At 40.7% G+C, this 13018-nt stretch overlaps 1 protein-coding gene across 1 annotated transcript; it reads left to right on the forward strand.

Annotated features, from left to right (window-relative positions):
* Positions 1-1352: 1352 nt before the first annotated feature.
* Positions 1353-12344, forward strand: LOC121736374 (gelsolin-like). The gene is made up of 15 exons (XM_042127536.1): positions 1353-1444; positions 3318-3423; positions 5552-5632; positions 6074-6148; positions 6609-6804; positions 7035-7150; positions 7408-7585; positions 7815-7915; positions 8182-8298; positions 8440-8571; positions 8789-8909; positions 9236-9354; positions 9988-10098; positions 10880-10984; positions 12209-12344. Exons 2-15 carry the CDS (start codon positions 3319-3321, stop codon positions 12272-12274), a joined length of 1623 nt encoding a protein of 540 aa, XP_041983470.1. The 5' UTR covers positions 1353-1444; position 3318; the 3' UTR covers positions 12275-12344.
* The last annotated feature ends 674 nt before the right edge of the window (positions 12345-13018 follow it).

Below are 13018 nucleotides of genomic sequence, written 5' to 3' on the forward strand. Positions count from 1 at the left end.
CATAACAAATAATTATGTAGCTGTTTAATTTGGAATGACGTGCCCCGCCACTTCAAATTTGATATATAAATGAAAATTTTTGTACTGTGAATTACGAGGGAGGGGCGTTTTAAGTTAGACAAGCTCTAATTAAGTTACGGTCAGTTCGTCAGTTTGGCCTTTCAGCTTAGTTCAATTTTGTAGGTTACTATGGGATAAATATAAAATACTCTACCCGAACAAAGATGGGACTAAGCATAGTATTGTGTATGTAAAGACAAGTGGAATTAAGCAACAGCTGATAACCTCCGACACACATATTATTATCTGAAATACGAAGTATCGCAGATTTATAGAAAAATATAAGGATGTCCGTTTGTTTGTCACCCTACAGGGCCTACACAATGAAACCTAGAGAAAATTGACATTATATTATCCTGACGTGATATAACATCTAATAAAGCGCGAGATGTGATAATGTTAAATGTCGATGCGATTTACAAGTTATAATTAATAGAGTATTATTAACAGAGAGATCGTTAGTGGTTACATAATATTAAGAACTCGTAAAATGTTACTAGACATAAAATTATAACTTTCTAAAAAACCTAAAGATTTTTGTTATTAATTCTACAGCAGTTGTTCCCAGCCATGTCTTTTAGTCTTGTGTGACTACAGTGCGCTAACAAAAAATGTTACATAATAAATGTACCTAAACACTTTGCTTCACAATAAAATTATTGTCAGGGGGTCATTTGAGGGGGTCCGTTGAAAATGTTTGGGAAGCTCTGGTTCGGCGTTTTGTGCCCATATTTCAGTGACCTTGAGTCCTTGACCTGCGTGCTGGTCGACCTCCACCTCTAAACTCGGTGTAAAGTGAAAAAATACAGTTGAAGCACAAACTGGTCTATGTAAGGCTGATTACACACAGTGGCAACTTGTCTTATTTCTTCTTTAGCGTTTTTTGAGGATTTGAGGAGACAATTCAGCAGCGAAAAAGTTAGAAAAGAAGAAATGAAAATATTAATACAAGTTTGTATTTCGGATTTTTCGAGTCAAACTTTCAATTTCACTACAATGTTTAGAACATCTTATTTTTCAAAATTATTAGGCTATTTTTATCACCACATACAAAATCTTTCTACTTATTAAGGAAAAATGTATGCAATACCCGCGCGACATTCAAAATTCGGTCCAACGAAGTTGCGGACAAGTGACAACGTCTAGTTACTTGGTCTTACCAGAGACCAGCCATGTCTTACCTAATATTCTAATTGATCAAATTCTAAGATAGTTGAAAGTAGAAACCTACGATCCAATTTTCAAGCGCCAGCCGCGGGTCAAAGCTAGTATATTTCCTAGGAACTAGTGGCCCCAGATGTAAGTGTGACCCACACCGGAGTTATCTAAGCGACCGGTCCTTACATCACCAGTGCGCGCCGTTTGGTGCAAACGTGTTTTACAAGTGAGTCTTGTTTTATTTATTTTGGTGTTTTGGTGTTTACTAATAAGGATAACTAATAATTATATTCGATTGGACAACTTCACGAGTTATTTTCGGCTTACTAGAAAACTAATTTAATATTTTTTCGTGTTTTTAAGATGTTTTTTTTTTAATAAGTAGGTACTTAATGAAAAATATTAGTGCATAAAGTTTTGAATTTTGATACGTACGGGTCATAATTCAATCTTAATACCTCGGTCTTATTCTGGTCTCATATACATTATCCAGCTTTAGGTCAACTATGACGTCCTACCTATTGTGATAAAAATCTTGCCTCAAGCCTGCCATTTGTGGGAAAATAAACTTTTGTTATAAAGTTGGAGGTTAACAAGTTGTTTATATACTATTTATCCTCCATTTACAGTTCAATTCGTATTATGTTCACGTATATAAAGGAAAACTACGATGCTTTACAATGAGTAACGACTGCTAGTATACTTATCTACTTGCCACATAAGAATAATTAAGAGTAATACATAAATGAGATACTTATTCATGTTTTTCTTCCAATGAACTTGATATAGAGTTACTTAAATTATTTTTTGTTTTCAAATCAGAGAAATTTAAACATGCATGTTTGATGTCTCAAATCCTCTAAGCTACTTTTTGTGGGTACCTCCAGGCTCCAGGCAATCAGAAAATGTTCAACTACCGGCGAACAAAATCCATTCTTTTTAGGGTTCCGTACCCAAAGGATAAAAACGAGACTCTGTTACTAAGACTTCTTTGTCTGTCCGTCGGTCTGTCTCCAGGCTGTATCTCAAGAACCGCTATAGCTAGACTTCTGAAATCTTCACAGATTGTGTATATCTGTTGCCGCGGCTATAACGACAAATAAGTACTGAAAACAAAATAAAATTAATATTTAAGGGGGGCTCCCATACAAAAAACACATTTTTTTGTTTGACAGTTGTCTTTAATTGCTTGTAATGATGATAAAAACATAGTGAGTATTCTTGATTATAAGGTCATGAAGCGGCCCCTAGAGTCTAGAGATAATATTAATTGACGTGTAGCCGGCAGCGAGGCACAGTACACTGGTCCTCAACATTATTTACACGGGCCATAAACACGTTTTGGTCCAGGCGTCGCGGAACGCAACATAAACTTTTTAGGGTTAAAAGACCGTTGTTTAAAATTTGCGTATCAAAAGTGGCAAAATTTTCACGACTTTTACGACCACTTTGCATTTTTCCGGTGGGGGTGAAATTCAAAATGGTTTAACAACACACGGGCCACTGAAAAAGTCTAGGCGAACCGCATGCGGCCCGCGGGCCGCAGGTTGGGGATAGCTGCGTGTAGTACGTGAGAACGTGATGGTTTTGCTGATCATCGTCATCATTATCATTTATCAGCCATCATGAGCATATCCAACAGAGATTGAAGTCATGTTATTGTAAAGAAAGTGGCTTAGGCACAAAGTTATGAAAGTAAACTATAACTTTTAACTAACTTCTGTCTTCTGGCACCATAGAAAGAACATTTTTATGGAAGAATAAATATCGTGAGTCGTGACGGCAAGGAAATCTGTAATTTGATCCCTAAAAACTGTCTGTATTTTAATCCTTTCGCGTAGGTCAGTGCTTTTCAAACTGTGGGTCCCGACCCCCAGGGGGGTCGCGAAGCTTCTGTAGGGGGTTATTTTGCCATGTCAGCGGTCATGCCGGTCGCGTCATAAATAAGTTTGAAAAACACTGGCGTAGGTAATAGGTATGTTCTGTGGTGGTAGATGGTTTTATTGTGTTATTTTTATCTGATTAAGTGATCATTTCGTGAGCTGTGCTTGAAGTCGCTGTGAATCTGAAGAGTAACATTAGCTTTACTGATATTTCAGGATGAAGGTGCTACTAGTGTGTCTTGCGGCACTTGCCGCTGTGTGTGCGCGCACCACAACCCGCCAACAGGCCATCACCCCGCATATCACCTCGCTGACTGACAAGGTAAATTGTTTTTTTTTTCTTTTATAAAATAAGGAGGTAAACGAGTAACCGACTCAGCTGATGGAAATCAACTGCCGTCACCCATGGACACTCGCAACGGAAGGCAGCTCGAATTGGTCCGGAAGTCAAGAAATGTCGTAACGAAAAAACCTAACACACCCCCACTCCGGCCGACACGGTGTTTGTGTATTTTTTTTATGAAATAAAGGGGCAAACGAGCAAACGGGTCACCACTCACCTGATGGAAAGCAACTTAAGTCGCCCATGGACACACGCAACATAAGAAGAGCTGCAAGTGCGTTGCCGGCCTTTTAAGAGGGAATAGGATTACAGGGTAGGGGAGGTATGGAAGGGAATAGGGCGTGTTTCCCTTTTCTGTTTCACGACCGTTTTCTGTAAGCCCGTGGTATTTCTTCGGTCGAGCCGGCCCATTCGACTAGACGGATGGGAATCATAATTGGAAAAGTTGATAAAAATGCTATGCAATTAGCTTTATCGCGATTCGCGGCAGTTTCGGAGTAGCACACGTATTTTTTTACGGTGTTGGAGTAGCCGAAATTCAGGTCTATGGGCCTAAGCAGTAGCCGCAAAGAGATATTTACTCGGCCCGCCACAACTCACAAGGCAATTTACGGATGTCCTTTGGCGTTTTGCAATTTATTTTCATTAAGAAACGACACTGTAATAGGAGATAACGATCCGCAATTATTATAGGAAGACGCTTTGAGCGACGTACTACAAAATTAGACTATAGTATAGATGACTATAGTCTATAGACTCTAACGGATTAGACTATAGTCCAGGGATTCCCAAACTTATTTGTACTGTGACGTGAGACTTTGCCATTTCTTTACGACGCCCCTCAACCCAGCCCCAAAACTTTCTAATTTTAGAACCAGCCTACATAGGTAAACACTATTAGGATATTTATATTTTTTATTAGGAAATGATGACCAAATCAAAACATAAGCATTAAAAGTGATATTTATGAAAGATGTTAAAGCCAGCAAGGCTGGCTAATGTGAAGGATAGGTACGCTTCCTTTTCTGAGCATAGCTTCTGACGCCCCGGGGCGTCGCGACGCACAGTTTGGGAAGCCCTGCTATAGTCTATAGACTCTAACGGTAGCATTCCTATCTTTGGAGTGCACGCGACCGCGACCGACAAAAATTTGGATCTGGGGGGTGAGCCAAAATCTTTTCGTTTTCGCTTCGTTATAGAATCGCCGATGAAAATGTATGGAATTGACATAACCATTAACCGTTCGTTAATATGACGTTAACGTTCGACTCGTCTTATGTCAATTCCATACATTTTGATCGGCGATTCTATAACGAAGCGAAAACGAAAAAAATTCGGCTAAATGGCCAGACTGCCAGAGTCTTTACAACGCCAAAACCTAGAGTATTCTAAAGTAAGCTCTCTCTCTCTGCTTTCTAAGTTTGACGCCCATCTTTTGGCTGCAAAACGATGCGTTTAAAGATTATTCCATTTTCAAAAAGTGATTTCTATGCCATGAGTCGATCGATGAGTCTCCTGGCACAAAGCCTATTGTAAACAGTGACTCAATGTTTACATCGTCCAACGATTAACACAATTACGATAAATTACTAGTAATTGTCCGTGCAAATAGCCAATTAGTAATCCATAGTCCATACTAACCTCTGCCGGTCTGCCTCTGTTACAACCACACGTCCAAACTTGGTATGGAGATACTATGAGTCCCGGGAAAGGACATAGGATACTTTTTATCTCGGTAAAATATACGGTTCTCGCGCGATAAACAAATTTTGGCGCAATGAAGTTGCGCGCGCCACCCGGTAACACAATAATCGGCCAAGTGCGAGTTGGACCTGCGCACACATTAAAAAGTCTCTCAGATCTTTGCTCTTGCCTTTTCTTCTTTGTTGTCCCAATTTTAGTCCATATTTTATAATTACTATTGCTACCAATTTTAAGAGAAAAGTAGAAAAATAATCTTATTAGTTCCTAACTTCCTAACGCCCTCACTTATTTTGACATAAACACCATATATTTTCTGTTAAACACTTTATCCATCCATCCATGAGTGCTGCTACCTTTTTATTAGTTGCATGCTCATGTTATTAAATTGGTGTTTTTTGTGAAGGATGCCCGTCAGAAAGCGCGAGTGCACCCAGCCTTCGCGTCCGCGGGCCAGCGCACCGGGATAGAACTCTGGAGGATCAAGGTCAGTGATAACACTATCATCACCGTCATGCAAGACTTCGTAAACAAATATTGGACATCCCAAGTTAATATGTCAACGATATACAGGTACAATAACAAGTTATGTTTGGCTACCCGTCCCGACTTTGCATAATCGTACTGTGATTAAATGTTTTTCTCTCCTGTTTTATGAATCCATTATACATATTATAAACCCTGCCCTATCTAAGAAAAAACCTGCTTCAAAATTATGCGTAGTTTTAAGAATGTAAGCATTCATGGCTAGTATAGGAACTGAAAACGAACTTGCTTCACGATTAGTTGTGATTTGTTTAGACCTCTCAACAAACACATCATTAAAGGTTGCCTAGGACTATAATTTGACCTGGCAGTTGGAATATGAAACTATAAAGCTCGACCAACTTAGACTTGAAAAGACTAATCAATTTACTGTATTTTACAGGATTTTGAGCCTGTACCCGTACCTGAGAAGGAAATCGGCACCTTCTACAAAGGAGACTCGTACATCGTCCTGAAGGTAAATAAAAACTCGGTGCCATTACACCGTTTTCGGCTACGGTGTCCAGTTCAATTGAGAGCAAGCACAGGAATAATTCTTATGCACATTACACAGGAGCACACAGCGCGTATTCTTTCAAACATGAAATACGAACCCACCTCTATCGAGAAATAGAAGAGAATCCAAGTTATAAACCACTAAACTCTGCCAATAAATCACAATGGCTCGGGGCCTAATATATTAATATTTTTTTACAAATATATCTCACGCAATGAAAACAACGCGAAGGTGCCTCTTTACAATAGTTTATGCTGGCCCACTACAAGCCATCGCCATTGAGTAGACGGGGTAATGGTGTATGATGGCGGACGATTTCCAGGCGTGGCGCGCAATGGCGTGACCTGCACTGGGTCATCGTGGGCCATAATCTACTGGCTACTTTAAACCAAATCCATCTTCAAGCAAATAACATTTACAGACAACATCGGACAAACGCAACAACCTGGCCTGGGACATCCACTACTGGATCGGCAGCGAGTCCTCCCAGGACGAGGCTGGTGCGGCCGCCATCCTGACAGTGGGGCTGGACGACAAGTTCGACGGGAAGGCCGTCCAGCACCGAGAGACCATGGGATATGAGAGCTCGCAGTTCCTTAATTACTTCAAAAATGGAGGTAAGTAGATTAAGTTTAATGCGCCAGACTGCGTTCAAGTTTTGATTAAGCCACGAGACTTATCACAACATTTGATACCTACAAATCTCGCTGGCAATGTGGAAGAAAAAAGACCCCATGATCAAAACTCGATGCATCAGCCATCAGCATCAATCAATCAACAAAAGACAAGGAACATTGGAGAAATACCGTGAGAAAAAAACACTTATCTAAAATGTTTTGTTTTTCAGCCGTGCGGTACCTGGATGGTGGTAATGCCTCCGGCTTCAAGCACGTCACCACCAACGCCGGAGCCGAAAAGCGTCTCTTCCAAGTCAAAGGAAAGAGAAACGTTCGAGTGCGCCAGGTACTTTCTACTTCTGGATTCTGATTAATCACTTTCCAAGACAGAGCACGAATTTAGAGGAACCTAATGAATTTAGGGCAACCTGATTTTACATGAAAAGACTTTTGAGGTTGCTGTCTCATTTCCACAAGCGCGTGTAAGGCAATATTTACGAGTAAAAGAGACAAGCAACAATGTCACTGGACTTGCTTCACGCCCAAGCGGACCAAGCTATCAATTCCGTATCACAATTCACAACATTCTGAAAATTCTTACAGGTGGACCCTCTCATCTCATCCATGAACAAGGGTGACTGCTTCATCCTGGACATTGATCAGGACATCTACGTGTACGTCGGGGAGAAGGCCAGGAACGTGGAGAAACTGAAGGCTAAGGCGGTAGCTGACCAGATCAGAGACCAGGACCACCACGGTAGAGGCCGCGTGGAGATTATTGGTAAGTTTTGGTGTAAAACTTCTTAGAGCGTGTTGAGTTTCGATCATAATTCATAACAGAACAAATAATTTTCAAAATGTTACTGTACGTGTAATTCTAACAAACGTTTTCTAATAAAATATTTATGTTGAGGCTAAGGCTAATTAAAAGCCATTTGTCTGTCAAGTTAACTTTTTCAACGTATGAGCCAAAGACGGCAAATAGAACTGATATAAACTTTTATCATCAGATCAATACTCGAGTGAAGTGGACACTCAGAAGTTCTTCACGGCTTTGGGATCTGGCAACCGGGACTTGGTACCAGAAGACAGCGCCGGTGGTGATGACCAGGTAGGGCTTATACCCAAAATCCATATTATATTACCGTGTCATATCTCATAAGTTCTTTTTCATCATTACAGAATTTGGTAAAAACGAGTAGTCAATTATCATTACGTTCTTTTGCGTTCTGGCAGCGTCTACAACATCGCAATATAGGGGTGTTATACAATGCGATATTCTATTTTGACGACGCGACGTAGACATACCAAAGCAATATGGCATGAGGCATCTAAGGCAATGACAGCGGACTGTATCTAATGCACCAATTTTTGCAGACTTTCGAGAAGAGTGAGGAGCAGGTGCCCATCCTGTCGGAGGTCTCAGATAGCTCCGGGAAGCTGAAGGTCACGCCGCTGTCCAGGCCTTTCAGACAGGAACAGCTCAAGCCACAGGTATTAATCATCTCACATCTGATTTGACCTAGCGTCACCCTCATGACTGTAGATTCTAATGGTACTTACAAGTCAAAATAGCAAAAGCAGTATAATTACTGTAACTGTGGTGGTGTTGATAACTATTTACTTCCTTTTCAGGAAACATACATTTTGGACACAGTGAGTGGCAGCATTTACGTCTGGGTTGGGAAACAAGCGACTCAAAGTGAAAAGAACGAAGCAATGAACAAGGCCCAACAATATTTGAGCTCCAAAAACTATCCATCATGGGTAAGTCACTATTTCTGATATTATGCACCATGAGGAAATTTCCGAAACGATGGTAGATCATATAAAACATTCACAAAATGTATTTATTGACTCTGATTTTGATACTGGCTGGGTCGTTAACCTCTATTTAACTTTCTGCCTTGTTGTGGTTAGCGCAGTTCTATTCATCATATTCCAGAAAAGTTATACTTTATAGTATAATATGTGAACATTTCAGGTCCACATCGCCAAGATCCCCCAGGGTACGGAACCAGCGATCTTCAAGCAGTACTTCTCCACGTGGCGTGATGTCGGCATGTCGCACTCACGCGTTGTCAGATCCGTAGAGGATCAGAAAGGTATGAACATGATAGCAATAGTCCAGATTATGGATGGATTAAAGAGTAACTAGTCCTAACTCGAAGTTCGATGGTCTAAGAGTTAAAAGTTAAAACAGGCTAAACTCTTTAATCCATCCATAACTCTGGGACTATTGCTATCATGTTTCGAAACTTTATCTTTATCCCCGACCTCCAAAAATTACACGTTTTACTAGAGGTATCTTTGATAAGTTTACTAACACTGTTAGAGCATTGTCTCTACTCTGCTGACGTAGAAAATACTCTAGGTGCAATTGTTTGATTGTTGCTTATGAATTTTCATACATTTTAATCGTCTTTTTTAGATACGAACTTCGAATGGAGGCTGCAGAGCCTGAATGTACCTGAGACCAAGCTGTATGAGGTGGTAGCGCTGTCCCCCTCTAATGTGTATTTCAAACCGATACTGGACTTCAAGCAAATGGTAAGCACAGAGGTAGAGGAGTTTTATACGTGGGAGAGCCATGCTTCGGCATGAATGGGCCGGCTCGAATTCCCTTCCCTTCCCATCCTTACCCTCCCCTATTACCCTATGCCCTCTTAAAAGGCCGGCAACGCACCTGCAGCTCTTGTGATGCTGCGAGTGTCCATGGGCGACGGAAGTTGCTTTCCATCAGGTGACCCGTTTGCTCGTTTGCCCCCTTCTTTCATAAAAAAAAGAGGTGATGCGTTAGAAAAATCTAAGGGCTAGATACAGGCTAAATGGCAAGCACTGAAACACCTGATGGCTAGACTGGGATCATTAAAACAAATAGGGAGTATAGGGACCTGTAATATACGGACACCAACAAGTGTCTAACTAGGCAGGGGCTGCAAGGCCCAATAAACACTCGTACACAGAGATGATTTAAAAACCTAGTGGCTAGACACTAGACAGGAACCGCAATACCTTATAGGGGATGACCTTAGATATAAACCAACTAATCTTAAGGGCCTAGGTAGACTCTTCAAAGCCCAATAAGAACTATTTACCTATGACTAGGGATTGCTGCTTTATAGCAGACCTTTATTTCTTCCTTCTAAATCATGTAGATTCAAGTTTTGATTCTGTTTTCAGGACTTGGAAGAAGATGGCGTATATTTCCTGGAGAAAGAGGATGAGATCATTGCCTGGATCGGAAAGGAGGCTCCTCTGCATAAAGTGAAGGCCACCCCCATATATTTGGATGTGAGTATCCTTGTTTTACGAGGTGCCCGACTCCTTTGGTTTGGAGATGCTTTGAGTCCCGGTAAAGGACATGGGACACTTTTTATCTCGGAAAAAATGTACGGTTCCCGCGCGATAAACGGATGTTAGCGCAACGGAGTTGCGGGCAATCTGTGTAATAACTAATAAGTAATTATAGCAAGTAGATAAGTATAGTAGCAGTCGTTAAGAGGATACACCAGGGGCGAGAGAAATAGAAAATAGGTATTTGAAAATGTATTGCTGTCTCACCAATCTCAAGTCTCCCACCGCAGAGCGCGATAGAGACAACACGACAAAAGTTCTAATAAAAGAACAGAAAATCTTCGATTCGTTGTCCGCTGATTCCTTCTCCAAAACTTAACCGATTTAAGTACTTTTTTCATTAAAAATTAAAGGAAGGCTTGAGCTGTGTTCCTATGTTTTATTTTTTTTGTATATTTTAGCCAGTTTTGTTTCCTGGGTGTTTGAACACAGAGGAAAATCTGGCCATTTTTTTTGGGTTTTTGGACGTTCTTATCTTTTTTAATAATAAAATTATGAAAAAAAGGAAAACATAGGGACATGCTAATAGTGGCCATAGATATTCAGGGAAAAATCATAACTCTACCGGCATTATCCAGGGAGGAAACAGGGGACAACGTTTGTATGGAAAAACGGCGGTGTGGAATCCTCTTAATATCGTTATTCATCTTATATTTCTTCAAAGCCTCATTAGAGAATTATAGTTCCTACTTAACCTATAACTAAGTATCCTTTCCAGAACTACTCTCGAGGACAAAACAAGAGGGTGACATTGATGAAGCAGGGATTGGAGACTCCGGCATTCAGCAGGTCTTTCAGGAAATGGGACCCCGACATGTGGATTGTATGTATTAATGTGGGCTGTGAGCGATTTTCGAGGACTAAGAATCGAGCCCTTGTTTTTTAGCCAAGTTTAATTCTGAGATATTTTGACGGCGACGGCGACCTTAGTCAAGGAAAAGTGCTAGTAAATTGATCCTGTCAAAAAACTTCTGAAACTTGGCATTCATTAGGTACATTAATTTTTAGTACTTATCACCAAGTAAAGATACGCGCGGAAAACGCTTAGGGCCGCGCTACACCGGAACGGCAGCGGCGAGGCGAGCACTTTCAGTATCATATGATTTTAAACTTTATCTTCATTATTGTAATACACAGTATCGCTTGAGAAGTTTACGGCCGCCCGTGGCCGCTGACGGCCGCGATTTCTCAAGCGATACTATCTATTATATATCTATTATATATTATAATTGGGAAGAGTTTGTTTGTTTGTTTGTTTGTTTCTTTGAACGCGCTAATCTAAGGAACTACTGGTCTGATTTGAAAAATTCTTTTACTGTTGGATAGCCCGTTTATCGAGGAAGGCTATAGGCTATATTTTATCACGCTTAGTATAATAGGAGCTAATAAATAGGGGAAAATGTGGAAAAAACCGGGGAAATTATTTGAAAAATTATTTCAATGTTAGATAGCCCATTTATTGAGGTAGGCTATATTTTATCACGCTAAGACTAATAGGAGCGAAGAATTAGATGAAAATGTGGAAAAACGGGGGAAATTATACGGAATTGCTTATTATAATTATGAACTACTGGAGCAATTTTTATGTTATTTAGCAAACTCGAAGAATAGACCACGTGAAGGGACATAGGCTATTTTTTGCTGCAAAATGTACGGTTGCGTGAAATTCCTAAATTGCGCAAGCGAAGCCGCGCGGAACATCTATATAAAATAAAATCGTAGGAAAGTCAATTCTGTATAATATTGAATATTTTTGTACAATAAATAATTATTAGGGATGTGATCTATACTATGCTAACGCGGACGAAGTCGCGGGCAACAGCTAGTGTGAAGATAAAGTTTAAAATCACATGCCACTAAAAGTGCTCGCCTCGCCGCTGCCATTCCGGTGTGGGGCGGCCCTTAGGGTGAAAATGGGGGGCGAAATAGCTGCGAACCACTTCGAGAAAAGTTTGGTACGGCCGTGCCTTTGCCCTAGGCTTGGCTGCCGTGCCCCCAGATTTTGAAGGTTTTTAACTTTTTACTTCTTTGTATTTTTTGTTTTCAGAAAGTGAACACATATGAGATGGAAAGGGAAAGAGTCTTGAGGAACAACGAGATCGACGACAACTGAATTTCTATTAATTAAGCAATAAACTCGCAATACTCTTTATACGTGTTAAGTAATAAATATTTTAATTATTTTTACCGATTATTTATTTGAAAACCCTTAAATGTAATTTAATCCGAACAAAGAAATAAAAGCTTAATCCATATTGGTCCAAGCTTTTGAGCCACGTCAAGCTACAATACTGCCCAATGTACAAATTAACGTGATTTCAGATAATTTTAAATAGCAAAATTGCAAAACTAGGCATTAACTATTAAGGAGTGAGCACACTGAGACGGGCCGTGCCGGGGCTCAGCATGCCGGAGAAATCCGCCTCCACACAATTTGTATGGAAGCGGAAGCGCGTATCTCACACTGTTTTTTTTTTAATGAAATAAGGGGGCAAACGAGCAAACAAGTCACCTGATGGAAAGCAACTTCCATCGCCCATGGACACTCGCAGCATCAGAAAAGCTGCAAGTGCGTTGCCGGCCTTTTAAGAGGGAATAGGGTAATAGGGGAGGGTAGGGAAGGGAAGAGAAGGGAATAGTTGAGGGTATGGGTTAGGGGATTGGGCCTCCGGTAAACTCACTCACTCGGCGAAACACAGCGCAAGCGCTGTTTCACGCCGGTTTTCTGTGAGAACGTGGTATTTATCCGGTCGAGCCGGCCCATTCGTGCCGAAGCATGGCTCTCCCACGTATGTGTATGTGCGTATACTGTGTCGGGGCGCAGCGGATTTCCGCTTCCATACAAATTGTATGGAGG

This window comes from Aricia agestis, chromosome 19 (genome assembly GCF_905147365.1).
Source record: "Aricia agestis chromosome 19, ilAriAges1.1, whole genome shotgun sequence".
Lineage (NCBI taxonomy): Eukaryota > Metazoa > Arthropoda > Insecta > Lepidoptera > Lycaenidae > Aricia > Aricia agestis.

Excerpts from the sequence above, each read along its gene's own strand:
- LOC121736374 (XM_042127536.1), top strand. The coding sequence starts at position 3,319 with ATGAAGGTGCTACTAGTGTGTCTTGCGGCACTTGCCGCTGTGTGTGCG. Across the intron at positions 6,805-7,034 it reads TAATTACTTCAAAAATGGAG|CCGTGCGGTACCTGGATGGT; the intron begins GTAAGTAGATTA and ends TTTGTTTTTCAG. Across the intron at positions 7,916-8,181 it reads GCGCCGGTGGTGATGACCAG|ACTTTCGAGAAGAGTGAGGA; the intron begins GTAGGGCTTATA and ends CAATTTTTGCAG.